Genomic DNA, 20,621 nt, shown 5'->3' on the forward strand with positions numbered 1-20,621 from the left:
ATCTATTTTGAGTTGATTTTTGTATATGGTGAAAGATAGGGACCTGGTTTCATTCTTCTTTTTACAGATACCCACTTTTCCCAGCCCCATTTGTTGAAGAGAGGGTTCTTTCCCCAATGTATGTTTTTGATACTTTTGTTGAAAATCAGGTGTCTGTAAATATGTGGATTTATTTCTGCGTTCTCTATTCTGTTCCATTGGTTTAATTTTCTATTTTTATACCAAGACCTTGCTCTTTAGGTTACCGTAACCTTGTAATATATTTTGAAGTCAGGTGGAGTGATGCCTCCAGCTCTGTTCTTTTCCCTCAGGCTTGGCTTGTATAGTCTAGCTTTTTTGCAGTTCCATATGAATTTTAGGATTGTTTTTTCCATTTCTGTGAAGAATGTTATTGGTGTTTTTTTGTTGCGAGTTATAAAGGGCATTTTATTTTTATCTTATTCTTTCTCTTTCTTAACTTTCAGATTCAGGGAGTACATGTGCAGGTTTGTTACACAGGTATATTGCATAATGCTTAGGTTTAGGGTGCAGTTGAACCTATCACCCAGGTAATGAGCATAGTACCTGGCATGTCATTTTTCAACCATTGTCCAACCCAGTCCCCCTTCTTATAGTCCCCACTGTCTATTGCTCCCATCTTTATGTCCATGTGTACCCAATGTTTAGCTCCCACTTATAAGTGAGAACATGTAGTATTTGGTTTTCTGTTTCTGCATCAGTTTGCTTAGGATAATGGCCTCCAGCTGCATCCATGTTGCTGCAAAGGGCAGTATTTTGTTCTTTTTATAGTTGCATAGTATTCCATATTGTATATGTGCTACATTTTCTTAATCCAGTGCATCATTGATGAGCTTCTGGTTTTAGTCCATATCTTTGCTATTGTGAATAGTGCTGCAGTGAACATTGAGTGCATGTGTCTTTTTGGTAGAATGATTTTTTGGTGGTGGGAAGTGGATATTTAACCAACTAATGGGATTGCTGGGTTGAATGGCAGTTCTACTTTTAGTTCCGTGAGAGAAACTTCCAAACTGCTTTCCACAGCGGCTGAACGAATTTACCATTTTCTCCAATAGTGTATTAGAATTCCCTTTTCGCTGTAGCAGCTCTGCCAAAATCTGGGTTGTTGTTGCTTATTTTTTGACTTTTTAGTAATAGCCATTATGTCTGGTGTGAGATGGTATGTCATTGTGGCTTTGATTTGCTTTTCTCTGATGATCAGTGATGATGAGCATTTTTTCATATGTTTGCTCTCCACTTTTATGTCTTTTTTTGAGAAGCGTCTGTTAATGTATTTTGCCCGCTTTTATATATTTTTTTAAATTCTTGTTTGTTGATTTAAGTTCCTTATAGGTTCTGGATATTAGAACTTTGTTCAATGCATAGCTTGTAAATACATTCTTTCATTGTTTAGGTTGCCTATTTAGTCTCTTGAATGGTTCCTTTTCCTATGCAGAAGCTCCTTTGTTTAACTAGGTCCCAATTTTTCTTTTCTTTTTTTTTTCTTTAACACAATTTTTACTTAATAAATGGTTAAAATCGCAGTGCCAAAAATACATTCACATTTAGCAATTTCACTGAAAGGAAGAAACTACAGAATGCACGGTTTCAGAAAGCTATTTTAAGTTATTTACAAATAAAGTATCTAAAACTCAAAAACAGGCTCTATATGCTATATCTAGTTTATCCCTTCCCGAACAAAATTTCTGTTATTTGGGCAAATTCTTAAACCATGGTTTAAACCGTAATGGTTACAAACCACAAACACATCCATCCAAAGACTGAAACCGTTTTTATCCGGTCAGTGGCAAAACTGTTGAAAGGGCAATAGTTGAAGCTGTTAGGTTTTATATAGTGTGAACTCTGATAAATATTCCTACCAGGACTAAAACACAGCACACTTTGCAGGCATGGCTGACTCACAAAGGTTGTAACAAACAAGAACTACTCTTCACTCGACACCATGGCTCAGAGGCCACCGAGAAGCACGAGTGACTGACAGCTCCTCTGCTTACAAACGAATGAAACCCAAAGTGGATGTCGTTCTCACAGCACTGAAAGTGCTTCAGGACTCACACTGATCCAATACTAACTTTCTTCCCTATTTTACACATATTTTTCTACTGTCCAGTGGAAATCATCTTCTGTTTTGGCTAAACAACAAATACTAGTTTATAACAGGAATGGTAAAATCTGTGAGAATTCTGCTCAATTTAATACAAGATCACTACTTTCTTTAGAATGGTTTCTGCGTGTTTCTATGTCACCCTCTGTATTTTTAGCTTCCAGTTTCCTGGTAAGGAATAAGTTCTCCTTCCCAGTCACACTCGGGGTCATTTACACGTTTCTGGGATGCCCTCGCTCGTCCATGGAGGCCAGGTGCGTGCAGTGACTCACTCTGCCTCTTCCCTCTTCTCAGGACCAGTCCCCGAACCTTCTGCCTTGCAGATCCTCCTGTTTCCGCCACACTCTCGCGCTCGGAAGCGAGCTCCTGGATCATACAGCTGCAAGGCTGGCCGGTCCGTGTTTGCCAGTCGCTCTTTTATGGGTGCTGGACTGTCGTCACACCTCTGCGCTCTCCCCAGTCTCTCCATGGCCTCCCCCGGAGCCCCGCTGTCCTGGCTCCCCTTCTTCCCTCTGTCTTGGCCAGGTCCTTTCCCCCATCTCTGCTCATCCTCACTCCTTCTGGAAAGCCGGTCAGGCTCGTGGTGAGCTCTGTGCCTCCTGCCATCATCCACATGGTGTCTTTGTGCTTCAGATTCTTGTTCTTGAGATCTCTCCACATCCCTGTGCTCTTTATCACTGCCGCTGTGTGACGTCTCCTGGGGCTCCTCCAGCGAGCCTTCCACGGGCCTGGCTTTTACGACTGCACCGGGGGCACAGGATTCCTGCTTGCCACCTCCAGTATCAATCTCCTCTCCTCTTTCTTTTGGTTTCTCTGTGGTTGGTTCCTCTCCCTTTTCTGGTTTCTTAAGAAGCTTAATCCTTACTTCTTTCTCTGCAATTTTCTTCTGTTTATCTCTCTTTTTTTTTTTTTTTGCATCTTTCTTCTTCTTCTTTTTTCCTCTTCCCACAAACGTTTCTTTTCTAACTCTCTCCTCCTCCGTTCTTCTCGCTTCTCTTCTCGAATTCTCTGCTTTTCTAATTTTCTATTTTTAATATATCCCAAAAGAGGTGTGGTTCTTCTAGCAATGAGCTCTCTTGTCTTCGCCTCCATCTCCCCCAGCAGAGTCTCCGGGTTGGCACTGGTCTTCTCTTCCTCCACACAGTAGGTTTCTAAAAACTTCTTATATTCTGGATCTTTGCTGTCAAGGAAGATATATCCATCAAAACGATCTCTAAAAAGAAGGATGTCATCAGGATTCCTAAAATTAATGTATGCTCTTGAGTAGAGATGAGGATAAAGACTCAGGTCGGCAGCGAAGAACTCGAAGTAGTCGTGTGCTGGCAGCGGGCGCAGCTGCTCCTCCAGCTGCTCCTCCAGCTGCTCCTTGGTGAGGCCCGGAGGCAGGCGGCAGATGACCACCTGCGGGGAGGGCGCGGCCGTTCCCACCGGGGCGGAGCGTGGACAAGGAGCTCAAAAGGCACCGCATACCGAGCTGGGAGGCCCGGCCCCCGCCCCTCCCTCCTCTCCCTCCCCTCCCTCCCCTCCCTCCCCTCCCTCCCCTCTAGGTCCCAATTTTTCATTTTGACTTTTGTTGCAATTGCTTTTGAGGGCTTATTCATAAATTATTTTCAGAGGCTGATTTCTAATAGTGTATTTCTTAGGTTTTCTTGTAGGATTTTTATAGTTAGAGGTCTTACTTTTAAGAATGTAATTCAGCTTTCATTAATTTTTGTATGTGGTGATAGCTAGGGGTCAAGTTTCATTCTTCTGTGTATGGATAACCAGTCATCCCAGCACCATTTATTGAATAGGGAGTCCTTTCCCCATTGCATATTTGTGTCGGCTTTGTCAAAGACCCAATGGTTGTAGGCATGTGGCTTTATTTCTGGGCTCTCTGTTCTGTTCCATTGGTCTATGTGTCTGTTTTTGTGCCAGTACCATGCTGATTTGTTTAGTGTAGCGTTTGTTTACTGTAGTATAGTTTGAAGTTGGGTAATGTGATGCATCAGGCTGGGTTCTCTTTGCTTAGGATGGCTCTGGGTGTTTGGGCTCTTTTCTGGTTCCATATGAAATTTTAGAATAGTTTTTTCTAATGCTGTGAAAAATGACATTAGTAGTTTGATAGGAATGGTATTGAATCTGTAGATTGCTTTGGGCAGTATGGCCATTTTAATGCTATTGATTTTTCCAATTCATGAGCATGGAATGTTTTGCCATTTTTTTGGTGTCATCTATTTGGTGTCATGATTTTTTTCAGCAGTGTTTTGTAGTTCTCCTTGTAACCACCTTTCATCTCTGTAGTTAGATGCATTCCTAAGTATTTTGCTTTTTTGTGTGTGGCTATTATAAATTGGATTACATTCTTGATTTGTCTCTCAGCTTGAACTTTATTGGTATGTAGAAATGCTATGGATATTTTTACATTGATTTTTGTGTCCTGACTGAAGTCATTTATCAGTTCCAGGATAAATTGGCAAACTCTTTAGAGTTTTTTAGGTACAGAATCATATCATCAGCAAAGAGAGATAGTTTGGCTTCTTTTCCTTTTTGGATGCCTTTTCTTTCTTTCTTTTTCCTGATTGCTCTGGCTAGGAGTTCCAGTACTATGTTGAATACATACGGTGAGAGTGGGCATCTTTGTCTTGTTCCAGTTGGCAAGGGGAATGCTTCCAACTGTTTTTGTTCTTTTTTCTTTAATTTTTTTCTTTACTATTTTATAGAGACAAGGTCTCACTGTGTTGCCCAGCCTGGTCTCAGACTCCTGGCCTCAAGTGATTCTCCTGTCTTCGCCTCCCAACATGCTGGGGTTACAAGCATGAGCCACTGCACTTAGCCCCCACTTCCAGCTTTTGCCCATTCTGTATGGTTTTAGCTGTGGGTTTGTTATAGAGTGGCCTTTATTATTTTGAGGTCTGTTTCTTTGATGCCTAATTTGTTGGGTGTTTTTTTCATGAAGGGATGATGGACGTTATTGAAAGCTTTTTTGCATCTTTTGAGTTGATCATATGGTTTTTCGTTTTCGTTCTGTTTATGCGGTGAAAAACATTTATTGATTTGTGTACTTTGAACCAATTGCATCACAAAAATAAAGCTGACTTGATTGTGGTGAAGTAAGTTTTTGATGTGTTGCTGGATTTTGTTTGCTGATATTTTATTGAGAACTTTGGTGTCTACATTCATTGGGGATATTGGGCTGTAGTTTTCTTTATTCATTGTGTCTTTGCTGGCTTTTAGTATCAAGATGATGCTGGCATCATACAATGAGTTAGGGAGAAGTATCTCCTCAATATTTTGGAATAGTTTCATTAGATTTGTTAACAGCTCTTCTTTGTATGTCTGGTAGAAATTGGCTATGAGTCAGTCTGATCTGAATCTGTTTTTGGCTAGTAGGTTTTTTATTACTGATTCAATTTCAGAGCTTGTTATTTGTCTGTTCATGGTTTCAATTTCCTCGTGGTTCAATCTTTGTTGGTTTCCAAGGATTTATCCATTTCTCCTAGATATTCTAGATTGTGTGTATACAGTGGTGTTCATTGTAGTCTCTGAGGATCTTTTGTATTACTGTGGGATTAGTTGTAATGTCATCTTTGTTGTTTCTGATTGTGCTTATTTAGATGTTCTCTGTTATTTATTTATTTTTTTATTTATTTATTTATTATCTAGCTAGTAGCCTGTCAGTATTTTTATCCCTTCAAAAAGCCAACTTTTGGTTTCACTGATCTTTGTATGGATTTTTGGGCCTCAAGTTTTCTCAGTTATGCTCTAATTTTATTTATTTCTTTTCTGTTGCCAGCTTTGGGGTTATTTTGTCCTTGTTTTTTAGTTCCTCTCGGCACAGTGTCAGATTGTTAATTACAGATCTGTCTGACTTTTCAACATATTTGTTTTGCACTATAAGCTTTCCTCTTATGCTGCTTTTGCTGTATCCCAGAAGTTTTGGTATGATGTTTCTTTTTGCTTATTACAAATCATTGTTTGATTTCTGCCTTAAATTCTTTCTTTTCCCAAAGTCATTTAGGAGCCAGTTGTTTGATTTCCATGTAATTGTGTGGTTTTCAGAGATCTTCTTGGTATTCATTTCTATTTTTATTGCACTGTGGTCCAAGAGAATGGTGTTGTGTGATTTCATTTTTTAAAAATTTATCATGACTTGCTTTATGGTCAAACATGTTGTTGATCTTGGAGTATGTTCTTTGTGCAGATGAGAAAAAAGTGTATTCTGTAGTTGTTTGGTGGAGTATTCTGTAGATGTCTGTTAGGTCCAATTAGTCAAGTGTTAAATTTAAGCCCAGAATTTCTTTGTTAGTTTTTTGTCTCAATGATTTGCCTTAACACTATCAATGAGATGTTGAAGATCCCCACTGTTATTGTGTGACTGAGTCTTTTGGTAGGTCTGGAAGTACTTGGTTGTTTTTGAATGTGGGTGCTCCAGTGTTGGGTGGGTATGTATTTAGGATAGGGATGTCTTCTTGGTGAAGTGAGTCCTTTATCATTGTGTAATGCCCTTCTTCATCCTTTTTTGGCTGTTGTTGGTTTAAAGTCTGTTTTATCTAAGAATAACAACCCCTTGCTTTTTGCATTTTATTTGCATGACAGATCTTTGTCCATCTCTTTACTCAGAGCCTGTGGGTGCCATTACATGTGAGATGTGTCTTTTGAATATAGCAGACTGTTGATTCTTATGGGTTTGTTTTATTTTAATTCAACTTGCCACTCTGTGCCCTTTAAGTGAGGCATTTAGACCATTGAATTCAGTATTAATATTTATATGTGAGATTTTGATTCTGCCATGATGTTTTTAGCTGTTTGCTTTGTACTCTCGATTGTGTAGTTGTGTAATAGGGTCTGTGGGCTATGTACTTAGGTATGTTTTTGTGGTAGTGGGTATTGTTCTTTCTTTTCCATATTTAGAACTCCTTAAGAATCTCTTGTAAGTCTGGTCTAGCGGTAATGAATTTCTTTAGTGTTTGTCTGGAAAAGATTGTATTTCTCTGTCACTGATGAGGCTTAGATTGGAGTGGTATGAAGTTCTTGGCTGAAATTTCTTTAAGGATGCTGACAACTGGCCCCACTTTCTGGCTTATAAGGTTTTTGCCAGAAAGAGGTCAGCTTTTCACCTGATGCAGCTGTTATAGCTGCCTGTGAGATTTTTCCTTTCATGTTGACCTTGGAAAGTCTGATGGGCTGTGTATCTTGGGGATGGTTGTAGAGGTTCTCTGAATTTCTTGAATTTTTCCATCAACCTCTGTAATGAGATTGGGGAAATTTCATGGACTATATCCTCAGATATGTTTTCCATGTTGCTTCCTCTCTCTCCTTCTCTTTCAGCCATGCCAATGAGTCATAGATTAGTGTCTTTACAAAATCCCACATTCCTCAGATGTTTTGTTCATTTTTAAAATGGTTTTTTCTTTATTTTTGTCTGACTGGGCTGACTCAAAAGACTGGTCTTTGAGCTCTGTAATCCTTCCCTCCGCTTGGTCTCATCTGGTTTTGAAGGTCCCTCCTGTGTTGAATTTTGCAGCTCCAGAAGTTCAGTTTGATTCTTTTTAAAAATGGCTCTGTCGTGTTTCAACTTTTGGATGGTTATACTGGCTTCCTTGGAGTGGATTTCAACTTTCTCTTTAATCTCATTGAGCTTTGTTGCCATTGAGATTCTGAATCACATGTCTGTGATAAAGCATGTCATTACACTTTAATCTGGTGAGAATTTATAGCTGGGGAGCTAGTGTGATTTTTTGGAGGTAATGAAATGCTCTGATTTGTTGAATTGCTAGAGTTCTTGTGCTGATTATTCCTCCTCTGAAAATGCTGATGTTTCTTTATCATTTTGAAATTCCTGTCATTTGGATGGGGATTTTTGTTTTTATGTTCTTTCTTTTCTCTTGAGGGTTTGTGGTGTGTATTGTGTGTAGTTGATTGGCCTTTTTTTCTGGGTGGTTTCAGATGGCCAGGACTCTACACAGGTTCCTTCCTTGTGGCTACTTTCCTGCATTGGGTTTCACAGAGGTGTGTTGAAGGTATATAATGATTTTTGTTTGGTGGGGAAGGGGGAGAAGTAGGATTGGGAAGGCGAGAGATAACCCCCTCACCAAATCAGTTCCTGGAACTTGGGAGAGCCCGCTCCAATCACTGGTGCCACACCTGAATTTTGAGGGCTGCACACCTCCCACCCTTAGGGCAGCAGCCCAAGCCAAAAGTTAGGTTGCCGAGAGACCTACAACTCTCTGGGGACGTGCTGGTTGTCTGGGCTTGGTAGAGTCAGAGCAGGTTGTAGAGTATGTCTGCGGATCTGCGGGTCGTCTGTTGATATAATGTGGGTCAAGGGGGGAGGATCCCCGGGCAGGGCTGTGGTTCTGTGGGTGTGCACCTGGTGTGGTGCCTGCAGCCCAGGGTTTTTTGCCCAGCAGATGGCTGTGGGGAGCACTTAGCTCGCACTCACCCAACCAGGCCTCCCTCCAGTGTCTGCCCCCAGGGCAGGCCCAACTAGGTAGTTTTGTCCCCCAGCCTTCCGTGCCCAGATCAACTGGACTGTTAGCTGTTTCAGGCAGTGGTGCTCCCTCAGGCAGAGGCTATGGACAGACAGGTTACACCCTTCCTGGACAGATCTTGTAGAACAGGGTCCCCAACCTCCAGGTGGCAGACCAGTACTGGTCTGTGGCCTGTTAGGAACTGGGCCGCACAGCAGGAGGTGAGGGGAGGGCTGGTGAGTGAGCATTACCACGTGAGCTTCGCCTCTTGTCACATCAGCAGCGGCATTAGATTCTCATAGGAGCGCAAGCCGTGTTGTGAACTGTGCACGTGAGGGATCTAGGTTGCGTGCTCCTTATGAGAATCTAATGCCTGACGATCTGAGGTGGAACAGTTCCATCGCGAAACTATCCCCACCCCACCGTCTGTGGAAAAATTGTTTTCCACAATGCCAGCACCTGGTGCCAGAAAGGTTGGGGACTGCTGTTGCAGAGGGAGCACACCCGGCTCCCACACTGGCATATGAACTTGGGCCCTCTCTTCTCGGCATTGTGAGAGAGAAAGCTACTCCTCTTCTTGAGCTCAGGCCACAGATACCAGCTCAGTATACTTGAGCAGTGAGCTTGAATCCTGGGGGTATTGAGACCAGTTTCATGACTTTGTCTTCTGGTCTCATGGGATTGAGCTTTGGCTGTGCTGAGGATGGGGGCTGAACTGCTCCCAGGCCTCCGGCAAAGCACTCAGATGGGGCAGTGGAGGCTGTGCTGTGTGCTTACCCTTGCGTGAGTAGCTAGGCAGGGGCCTTGGGAGGGGCTGGTGGACAAGAAGGTACACAGAGCAGATATGCTGCAGTCCCATGGTAAATGCAGCCCTACTGTCTTCTGGCCTGGCAGTAAGCAGGAGCTAGAGTCACTCAGAGCAAGATGGAGAGCCTTGGGGGATGGGTGCCTATGGTCATGTTTTGCTGCAGCTGTACCAGGTGCAAAACCTGCTGGGCTGTATGCGGGTTTGAGCTCTGCCTCTGCCTATTCGCCAGCCAGTTCCTCTTGCCAGGTCAGATGTCTGTGTGGGTCCAGGGATCTCTGGGAGCTAGTATCCCAGAGTTCGTTGGTGGGAGTGTGGTGCTGCACAGTTCCTTCACCCACCCCTTCCTTAGTTTCTGGATTGGGAAGTAATCCTAGTTCTTGGTGACTCTGTGCAGGCTTCCCAGATTTATTCCTCTTCAGCCTTGATGCCTGCATTACCTATCAAATTTCAGTGTATTCTCTCCAAAGACCTACTCCAAGTGTGATAATTTACTTGATATTTTGGTTTCTCTCTCACAGAGAGGCATTTCCTGGCTGCATGTGGTGACCATCTTGTCTTCCCCTAAAAACATCAAAATTGGTATTTAATAGAGCTTGCGTTCAGTCTGTAGACTGCTTTCAGTAATAAGGTCATTTAACCAATAATCTTCCAGTCCGTGAGCATGCAATATCTTTCCATGTTTGTGTCCTCTACAATTTCTTTTGTCAGTGTTTTGTAGTTTTTTGTTGTTGTTGTTGTTGTTGTTTTTGGTAAAGCTCTTTACAAAATCTCTCTGGTTAACTTTATTCTGAGCCATTTTATTATTTTGTAGCTAGAATAGTGGGACAGCCTTCTTGATGTCTTTTTATGCTAGTTGATTATTAGTGTATAGAAATGTTACACATGCTATTGGCATTATTTTTGTATGCTGATTTTGTGGCCTGCACCTTTGCTGAATTCTTTAGTTCTAACAGGCTCTTTTGGTGGCGTGTTTATGGTTTTCTGTATATGAGATCAGGTCATGTGCACAGGGAGACAGTTTGACTTTCTGTTTTCCAGTCTGGATCCCCTTTATTTCTCTGACAATTTTTGTATCTGCATCCTTCAGGGATATTGACATGTAGTTTTCTTTTGTTGTTGTGTCTTTGTCTGGGTTTGGTCTTAGAGTAATACTGACCTTTAGAATAAACTAGGAAGATTTTGGAATAATTTATGAAAAATTGGTGTTAGTTTTTCCTTAAAAGTTTAGTGGAATTCAGAGTAACTTACCCAGTTTTAGACCTTTCTTTGTTGGTAAACTTTATTACTGATTCAATTACATTACCGTTATTGGTCTGTCCAGGTTTCCTTTTCTTCTTGGTTCATTCTTGCTGGTTATGCACTTCCAGGAATGTATCCATTTTCCGTACGTTTCCAGTTTGTTGGCATATAGTTGTTCATAATAGTCTCTCATGACTCCATGTATTTCTTTGCTATCTCCTTTTATGCTTCCCTCTTTATTTACTTGAGTTTTCTCTTTTTTCTTGTTTAATGTAGTTTGCAGTTTTGCTTTATTAGTCTACCTCATTCAGTTCTGCCCTGCCTTTATCATTTCTTTCCTTCTACTACATTTGAGTTTTGGGTCTGTTCTTGCTTTTTTGGTTTCTTCAGGTGTATTGTTAGGTTGTTTATTTGAAGTCTTTCTCTTTTTTGGATGTAGCTGTTAATTGCTATAAATTGCCCTCTTAGTGCTTCTTTTGTCACTTTCTATAGGGATTGATTTTTTCCCCCATTTTCATTTGTTTGAAGATATTTAAAATTTTTTTTCTTAATTTATTGATTGGCCCAGTTGTTCATTCAGGAGCATGCTGTTTAATTTCCGTGCATTTGTACAGTTTACAAAGTTTTTGTCGTTACTGATTTCCATTTTTATTCCATTGTGGTTTGAGAAGATATTTGATATGAGCTTTTAAACTCAATATATGGTCTATTCTGGAGAATGTTCTATGTGCTAATGAGAAGAATGTGTATTCTGCAGCTTCTTAATACAGTGTTCTGTAAGTGTCTGCTAGGTCCATGTGGTCTATAGTGCAGGTTCATTTCGATGTTTCTTTGTTGATTTTCTGTTTAGATGATCCCTTCAATGCTGAAAGTCAGACTATGGAGTCCCCATCTATTATTGTACTGGAGGCTATCTGTCTCTTTAGTTTCAGTGATGTTTGCCTTATTTATCTGTGTGCTCAGGTATTGAGTATATATACCTTTATGACTGCTGTATCCTCTTGCTGAATTGATCCTGTTATTATTATATAATGCCCTTCTCTTTCTCTTTTATTTTATTTTATTTTTTTTACTTAAGATCTATTTTGTCTGATATAAATATAGCTACTCCTGTGTGCTTTTGGTTTCCATTTGCATGGAATATCCTTCCATCCTTTCACTTGCAGTCTATGTGTCTTTACAGGTAAAGTGAGTTTCTTGTAGGCAGCATATTATTTGGTCTTTTTTTGTAATCCATTCATTCTATCTATATCTTTAATTGGGGAATTTAAATCATGTATATTCAAAGTTTTTATGATAGATGAGGACTTACTCCTTTCATTTATTAATTGTTTAGTGATTGTTTTGTCTATCATTTGTTCCTATCTTCCTCTTTTATTGTTTACCTCTACAATTTGCTGGTTTTCTGTAATAATAATGTTTGATTCCTTTCTCTTTTTCAGTTCTGTACCTGCTCTACCAGTGAGTCTTACAGTTTTTTGATTTTCATAGTGGTAGACATTGTCTTTTTGCTTCCAGATTGAGGACTCCTGTAAGCATTTCTTGTAGGATCAGTCTAGTGGTGATGCATTCCTTCAGGTTTTGCTTGTCTGAGACGTTATTTCTTTTTCAGTTTTATTTATTTATTTATTGGAGACAGAGTCTCACTCTGTTGCCCTGGCTGGAGTTCAGTGGCATGATCTCAGCTTACTGCAACCTCTGCCTCCCAGCTTCAAGCAATTCTTGTGCCTCAGCCTCCTGAGTAGCTGGGACTACAGGCATGAGCCACCATGCCTGGCTAATTTTGTATATTTTTCGTAGAGACAGGGTTTTGCCAAATTGCCCAGGCTGGTCTTGAACTCCTGAGCTCAAGCAATCCCCCCACCTTGGCCTCCCAAAGTGCTAGGATTACAGGGATGAACCACTGCACCTGGCCCCTCTTTTTCAGTTTTAAAGGATAGCTTTGCTAGGTATAATATTCTTGACAGGCAGTCTTTTTCTTCCCACATATTAAATATATCATGTCATTCTCTCCTATCCTCTAAGGTTTCTGCTGACAAATATGCTATTTGATATGGATTCCCTTGTATGTGACTTGGTGTTTCTCTTGCTCTTTGTCTTTGACTTTTGACATTTGACTCTGATGTGCCGCAGAGAAGACATTTTTTATTGTATTTCTTTGGGGATCTTTGAGACATCTGTATCCAGATATTTACATCTCTCACAAGACTTGGTAGTTTTTCAGCTATTATTTCATTAGATAGGTTTTCTGTGCCTTTTCCCATCTCTTCTATTTCTGCAACTCCCAATATCCGAAAAAATTTTGGCTCATGATGGCCCATATATCACATACACTGTCTTCATTCTTTTTATTTTCTTTTTTTTCTTTTTGCTTTTTGTTTGCCTGGCCTCATATAAAGACCTCTCTTCAAGTTCAGAAATTCATTCTTCTCCTTGATCTAGTCTATTGCCAACATTCTCAGTTGTTTTTATTTTATGTATTGAATTCTCAGTTCCAGGATTTCTGTTTGGTTCCTTTTAATGCTATCTTTTTCATTGTTGAATTTCTTATTTAGATCATAAATTGTTTTCCTGATTCATTTGTATTACCTATCTTTCCTATCAGGAATCTTTCCTGATTCCTTTGTATTATTGTGTATCTCACTATGTTTCCTTAAGATCATTATTTTGAATTTTATAGGTTTTGTTTTCTTTGGGATCTGTTACTGGAGAATTACTCTGTTCCTTTGGAGGTGTCATGTTTCTTTGATTTTTCATACTTCTTGTGTCCTTAACGTTGATAACTGTGCAGCTGGTGTAACAGTCACTTCATCTAGTTTTAGGGGTTGACTTTTTTCTGTAGATGTATCTATGTTGTTGGTTGAATATGGTGCTCTGGCATTGATGATGGGTGGGTGCATTGGTGTGGTCTCCATATACTTATGCTTTCTTCTGCTGTAATCAACATCAGCGTCTGTAAGTTCCTCAGTGGCTTACGGTGTGGTTGTTAGTAGCAGGGGATGCTGTGGTGAGGCCTTGATGGTGATGGGGAGTATAGCAGGCCAGTCCTCAGGCACATTGATGGCATACACAAGGATGTATGTGTGATTGGCAGCACCAGGCCATGCTTCCCAGTTTTTGGTGGCAGTGGGTTACCTGAGTGGGCTGGCCCTTGGGCCTCCAGGTGGTGTGTGCTGGGATCAGAGGTGGCAATAGCAGGCCAGGCCGAAGGACCTTGGTGATACTTGTGGCACTGGAGATGACAGTAGCAGCTGGGGGCTGGACCTTGGATCCCTTGGTAGCATGCATGGGCACTGGTAGTGGTGAAAGCAGGCTGCGTGGGCATTTCTCTGGCCCCCTATGAGGAACATTTAGGTGGGTACCTAAGGCAGTGTGTGGGGCAGGCTTGTCCACAGGTTAACTGAAGACACGTGCAGGAGCCTTTGCCAGTGGCTGGTGAGGCAACCCTGTCTTTATGCTCCTGGATGCCACGTGCAGGTGCCAGTGGGGCAGTAGGACTCTCCTTGGTATTAGTGGTAGATGGGGCCTGGGTAAAGGCACAGAGGCCTGGGTGGGGTGGGCTGCTCCTCAGGGTCCTGGACAGTGTATGTGAGCACTGATAGCAACAATAACAGCAGCAAGCAAAGTGGCCTTGTCTTCAGGCTCTCATATGGCTCACATGGGCGCCACCCCTGGTGGGTTTGACAGGCTTGTTCTCAGGCTCCTGCATGGTACACTTGAGTGGGCCAGTCCTCCAGCCTCCTAAAGGTATGTACAGGTATGCACAGCACTGCCCCTGAAGGGGATAGGGCTGCTGGTGGTGGCAGTGGTGTCAGTCAGGTGGCTCCTAGGCTCTAGACAGCACACACTTAGGATCCCTTTGACCTAGAGTAGTTTCCCTGGTGGGCTATTAGGTGACCACCTATTTCCACAGGTATATGGTGCTGTGGGGCTAGGGATTTGGGGGAATCGGTCCTGGTTTTGAGATGATCCTGGCTGGGCTGGCTACCTCAGTTCCCTTTCCTTCTGTCATCAGAGGATCCCTATCAATTTCCTGCTGAATTCCAGTATACTCTCTTTGATGTTTTCCTCAAGGTGTGGTTACCTACTTGCTGTTTTGGTTTTTCTTTTTGAAAGAGGTGAGTGCTGGGTATTCCCAGTCAGCCATCTCGATGATGTCTCTGTCTATGCTGTGCATATTAAGGAATGTATAGACATGTTTTAAAGCCTGCACAATTGACCCTATAACTATAATTTAAAAGATTTCTACCACTTGAAAAACACACTAATTTCTAATTATTACCTCTCACCCCACACACAGGTTTTATTTAATATGGCAGCAGACTCAGGCTTAAAGTGCAAGATCCTAACCTCCCACCACAAACACACAAGTTTCATTTAATATGGCAGCAAGCTCAGGCTTGAAGTGCAACATCCTACCATCTTTATCACAGCTGGTAGGGATGCACCCTGGGTTGTGGTTTCTGCGGTATAACCCCTTGAGTGCATTTCTTGTCAACACAAAGACGTAAGAACTAAAGGGACAACTTGTCTACCACTCACCCACCCAGCATTCTCCTAAACTGCCAGAGACCCTCCTGTTGAACAGAGAGAAAATGGGAGTCACAAAGGGAATAATATTAGACCATAGAAATTCTGAAATACAGCCTGATGTGTGCTTCCACTTACTTGATTTGGACTTCATGGGAACCATCCTCTGTGGCTTTTTGTGGTACCTTCTTGGCTCTTTGTTGTATCCTTTTCATAAGCAATGACCTGTGTTTTCAGCTAAGTAGTTTCTTCAGCCAGCTTCCTCCCTGTAGAAGCTCTTAGGTCCTAAGGCCTCTTTTCATTTTTACTGTCTTGTTGTCTTTTAAGCCAAGCTAGCAAGCAGTGCTATTGTTACTATAATTCTCTTAGAGTCTCTTGTGAATTTTACTTGAGTTCTTGTCATTGGAAAAACCACTTGTCCCAATCTCTTTGAGATAAGCACTTCACCTTGTGCTTCCTGTGAAGGAAGCACACTGTTCTGTGTAGTAGGACAGTGCCTTAAGATGCGTATACCCTTAAGATCTTTAAGGGAATTTGAGGCACCACCTTACATCTTTCTAAGGTCTTAAAATAGAGCCTTACACTGACAGTCTTGGCTTCACCTTCAGACTTTCTCCTGGCAGCACCCTGGATTTGATCTTATCTCAGAGGCCATTATCTCAGCAATACAGATGCTCCACAGATTAGGATGGGTTTATGTCTGGATGGCATTTGCATTTGTTATGTCTGATATTTGTAATTTATAGGCCATCATAAATTGCAAATATCAGAAGTTATGAGTGGGTTTTCCATTTACGATAATTTCCATTTACAGTGACTTTATCCTGATGTAACCACCCCTGTAAGCCAAAAGGCTTACACATATCATTTCATTACTCAACACATATCATTTTCACAGTATTATAAAAAGTCAGAAAATGGTGAGTCGAACCATGCTAAGTCAAGGACTGTCTATATTTGGGAATCTGACATGTGGAGAGGCTATAAAAAGGATACTGAACCTAGAAAGTCCTGGTTCTTTTATATGTAGTAGTCTTTCTTTAGCTTATCTCTTGCATTGGTTTTACTTTCAGCGGCTGTGTAGTAACAGTGCCCTTTCCTTCCGGTTCCCATATCGTTTTCTTCACTATCCTTGAAGCCCTTCCTACCAGCTTCTTCGAGGACCATCAGGCTTCCACTAACAGTCTCTTTAAAACTCTTCTTGTTTTTGTGCTTATTCTTCTGTAGGTCCTTTCAGCTTCTGATTAGCTCCTGGTCCAATGGTAATCCTACATGTTTTAGTAGTTTTTGTTGTGTTGTTGTTGTGCAATCTATATGTAGTGTCAATATCTGTATCAGTTATTTCTTGGTATATAAGAAAATGCAGTGTCTCAAAACAACATCTATTTTGTTCACAATCTGCAGTTTTAGGCAAGGCTCAGTGGGGCCAACTCACTTTTTCTTTACTTGGCATCAGCTGAGGTGACTTAAAGCTGGGGACTAGAATCATCTAAAGGCTTGTTTATTTACCTGTGTGGCATTCGAAGCTGGCTTTTGGCTGGGACGTTAGGTAGGGAAGTCAGCTCCAACACCTACCTACATGAGGATTCACGGTGTGGTTTGGGCTTTCTCACGGCATGTTGGCTGCATTTTAAGGACAAGCGTCCCTAGAGAGAGAGAGTCAGGTAGAAGCTGTGTGACTTTTTGTAACCAACTTTAGAAGTCACACAGCAGTTCTGCCACATTGTGTTCCGGAGAAACCGGTTGTCAATGCCAGCTTGTATTCAGGAGAGGGAATGTCATGGGAGAAGTGGCAAGCAATTTGTAGATGTTTTAAAACCACCACTTCACTTACCTTTATAAAATAAAAAACAATCATAATTATTTCCTCTAAAGGAAAGCAGTTATTTCCAACTCAGCACCACTGAAATTTCAGTGCAATTTTTTGTTGTCATTCTTTAATGTGCTCCCTTATTTTGTGTAAAGTAACAATGAATTACAAGATTGTGCTACTGAATTAAGGCATTTTTCTTCAGAAAAATGGTATGGATCATGCCACTGAACTTTTATACTGGGAGATGTGATTGCTTCTTAACTCCAAGTATCATTACTCTTTGAAATGTAACTCAAATTAGCGTAAGACATTTGCAGTTCAGCAAAAGGCTTATGGTATTGGAATCCTTTTTTTTTTTTTCAAAATGTATTAATTAGAGTCTTATTTTCAGAGTCTTATTATGGGAGCCATTTATTGACTCAGGCCCAAATAATTCAATATGATGCCCCTGAAACTTCTCTGCAAATTATGGAGAATGATAGTGGGTTAAAGGAATAAGAGACTTTGTGCTAAAGGGGTAACTTAGAGCCATTTTAAGGAGGAAAGCCATGAAACAGTCATAGGAAAACAGAAGTCTAAGATCAAGTCCAAATGTTGTGTGGCAAAGATGATGAAAGTAAAGGATGTATTTTTGTGAATTCTGGTGGTTTTAACTTTGTTTTTAATTTTCTGAGTAATCCAAGGGTCTGTATTTTATGAATCTACAACAGTATAGGTAACATTTTATTGCAACTGAATTTATTTCAAAAATTATTAGTTTTGGCTGGGCGCGGTGGCTCACGTCTGTAATCTCAGCACTTTGGGAGGCTGAGGCGAGTGGATCATGAGGTCAGGAGATCGAGACCATCCTGGCTAACACGGTGAAACCCCATCTACTAAAAATAAAAAATAAATTTAAAAAAATTTAGCCAGGGGTGGTGGTGGGCGCCTGTAGTCCCAGCTACTCCAGCTATGCGGGAGAATGGCCTGAACCCGGGAGGCAGAGCTTGTAGTGAGCCGAGATCCCGTCACTGTACTCCAGCCTGGGCGACAGAGCGAGACTCCATCTCAAAAAAAAAAAAATTATTAGTTTTTTGTTAGACCATTCTCAGTCTACCTTCTTCATTACCAAACTATATTGTTTTACTCATGCAGATTGACCTTACAGAAGCACAGGAAACTGTTCCTTCACGATGTCTACATCTGGATGCAGAGAATGAAGTTCTTCAACTTCAACAGACATTATTCTCTATGAAAGCAATACAAAAGCAATGTGAAACACTACAGAAGAATAAGAAGCAGCTGAAACAAGAAGTAGTAAACCTCAAAAGTTATATGGAAAGAAATATGTTAGAAAGTGGTGAAGCTGAATGGCATAAACTGTTGATTGAAGAAAGAGCAAGGAAGGAGATAGAAGAAAAATTAAACGAAGTCATTCTCACTTGCAGGTTGGTTTATTTATCTGTAATGTGCTTTCATTCATTTTGCTGCAAATTTTATTTTGGATATATACATTGTACATGTTTTCTCTACTTTCCTTACAGCAATTTGTTTGGTAGACTTCTAGAAGGAAGGTGGTATTTGTTTCTCCATTTAAATATTTTCGTTTCCATCATTCTTATAACTAAATTGATCTTCCATAAGAATAATTCTCACTAGAGAATCATTTAATTACTAAAGCCAGTTGGCATAAAACAAGACTAATAGAAAAAGTAAAAAAAAAAATTGTGATTTAGAAATTATACCATACTCTTGAACTGCTTTTAAGTTACGTTGTTCCACTTTTAAAGAGATTACTCCTTTGTTAACTTTATTTAATAAATGTAACCAAACTGACACATTTTAAATTTTTTTAAAAACTGCATTTAAGTTAGATTTTAACCAAAGGTTTACTTTGATGTGCTTTGTCTTACTAATTGATTTTAGTTTGTCTGGGGTTCACTTTTAATGGGTTTAGTGTGCCTGGGGTCACTTTTAAAGTTTTTCTGCATCATCTCAGGTTTTCTACCCGTCATCATATGTGAATGATTGGTGTCCAAACACTAACCACCCATGGATGTTTATTATTTAAAAGGACCCAAGGTGAATACTTTTATATGTTATATAAAGCTGCAACACTTGATTAATCTGTTCTTTAAGTTAAAAGTTTTGTGATTTTCTTACATGAGTACATCTGTAATTGCTATTGCACTTAATAGTGTTTTAATCCCAATTTTAGTAAAATGTGTCTATTGCTATGCAATAGCACAGTGGTTTTGAAATAGTTAAATCAAATAAATATTTGAATTTTTAAAGTAAAGCTCACATAAGTTTTGTCTCTCTACCTGGCCATAACTTTAGTAATTGATGACTAAGATGGCAATGGTATCTAGAGTCCTTCAATTGCAAATGTGACCAAACAGAATCAGTTCTATTCTTAATACCCTTTGGGTATTCCATGTAAAGCTGCACATGGACATCTCCCCTGGACATGTAACAGGAACCTTTTAGTTCAACTGTGTGGTTTCACTCAGATTAAGAGTCTATTTCTGGGGATTTCAAAATGGATCCAAAAATGACGAGCTGTATCAACTATAGAGTTAGTAAGGAAAAAAAAAAAACAAAACGTAGTTCAACTATGCTTGACCCAGATTAAGGTATTTGTCTAACATTTGTCCATTTTTCAACTGAGGGAAAATTACAAAAACTGGGCACAGTGGCACACACCTGTAGTCCCAGCTGCTCCTGAGGCTGAGGGAGGAAGATCACTTGAACCCAGGAGTTCAAATCTGCAGTGCACAATGATTATTCCTGTGAGTAGCTACGGCACTGCAGCATTCCAATCTGGGCAACATAGCAAGATTCTGTCTCTTAAAAAAATTACAAAATCCATAAAACATTTGTTTGAACAACAATAAATAGTTTTCTTTGTGTATATTGTTGTTTTTAAAATTTTCAATCGATGCACTTTGGCTTATAGTTTTGATGTTTTTATGATCTCCTTAGCACACAGAAAAGTAGCGCAGGCCCACATGGAATGAACCTCAACCTTGTTGTGTTTACCTGGCTATTTCGTGTCCTAACAAATCATAGAAGAGCAAATCTAAGGTTTCTTAGATAGCATTGTGGCCAAATAGCTTAAAAGGGAATGCATTAAATGATTGTTTTAATACATAGATTACAAGAGCCCAGCTAGCTGATATTTTTAATCATATTGTTCGCTTAGGTTTTATTTTTCTGAAAAAAATGAGATGATCAGCGTCCAAATGCCTCAGTCATGAAATTGTACCACTGGGTACTAATGGGAAATGAATGTTAAATACGTCTGTAAATGGTTAAGCAAGATGCAAATATAATGTTCTCATTAGTATTATGAACCCCAAAATTTGAGACAAGTCTCAATTAATTTAGAAAGTTTATTTTGCTGAGATTGAGGACACACATCCATGACACAGCCTCAGGAAGTCCTGATGACATGTGTCCAAGGTGGTTGGGGCACAGCTTGGTTTTATACATTTTAGGGAGACATGAGACATCAATCAATATATTTAAGAAGTACATTGGTTCACTCTGGAAAGGCGGGACAATTTGAAGCAAAGGGAGGAAGACTGGTAGCAGGGAGAGGGCTTCCAGGTCACAGATAGGTGAGAGACAAACAGTTGCACTCTTTTGAGTTTCTGATTAGCCTTTCCAAAGGAG

At 40.4% G+C, this 20,621-nt stretch overlaps 1 protein-coding gene and 1 pseudogene across 2 annotated transcripts in view; one reads left to right on the forward strand and one right to left on the reverse strand.

The window, feature by feature from the left end:
• Window positions 1–20,621, forward strand: part of LOC749677 (coiled-coil domain-containing protein 144A) — an 88,209-nt gene that overhangs the window by 29,349 nt on the left and 38,239 nt on the right. For both annotated transcript variants that reach the window (XM_054670296.2, XM_063798861.1), the window contains one exon: window positions 18,099–18,391. In XM_054670296.2, the coding sequence (XP_054526271.2) occupies window positions 18,099–18,391 (293 nt within the window). The remainder of the gene's footprint in view (window positions 1–18,098; window positions 18,392–20,621) is intronic.
• LOC107969014 (regulator of nonsense transcripts 3A-like) lies at window positions 1,541–3,245 on the reverse strand (annotated as a pseudogene).

The sequence above is a fragment of the Pan troglodytes genome, chromosome 19, assembly GCF_028858775.2.
Source record: "Pan troglodytes isolate AG18354 chromosome 19, NHGRI_mPanTro3-v2.0_pri, whole genome shotgun sequence".
Lineage (NCBI taxonomy): Eukaryota > Metazoa > Chordata > Mammalia > Primates > Hominidae > Pan > Pan troglodytes.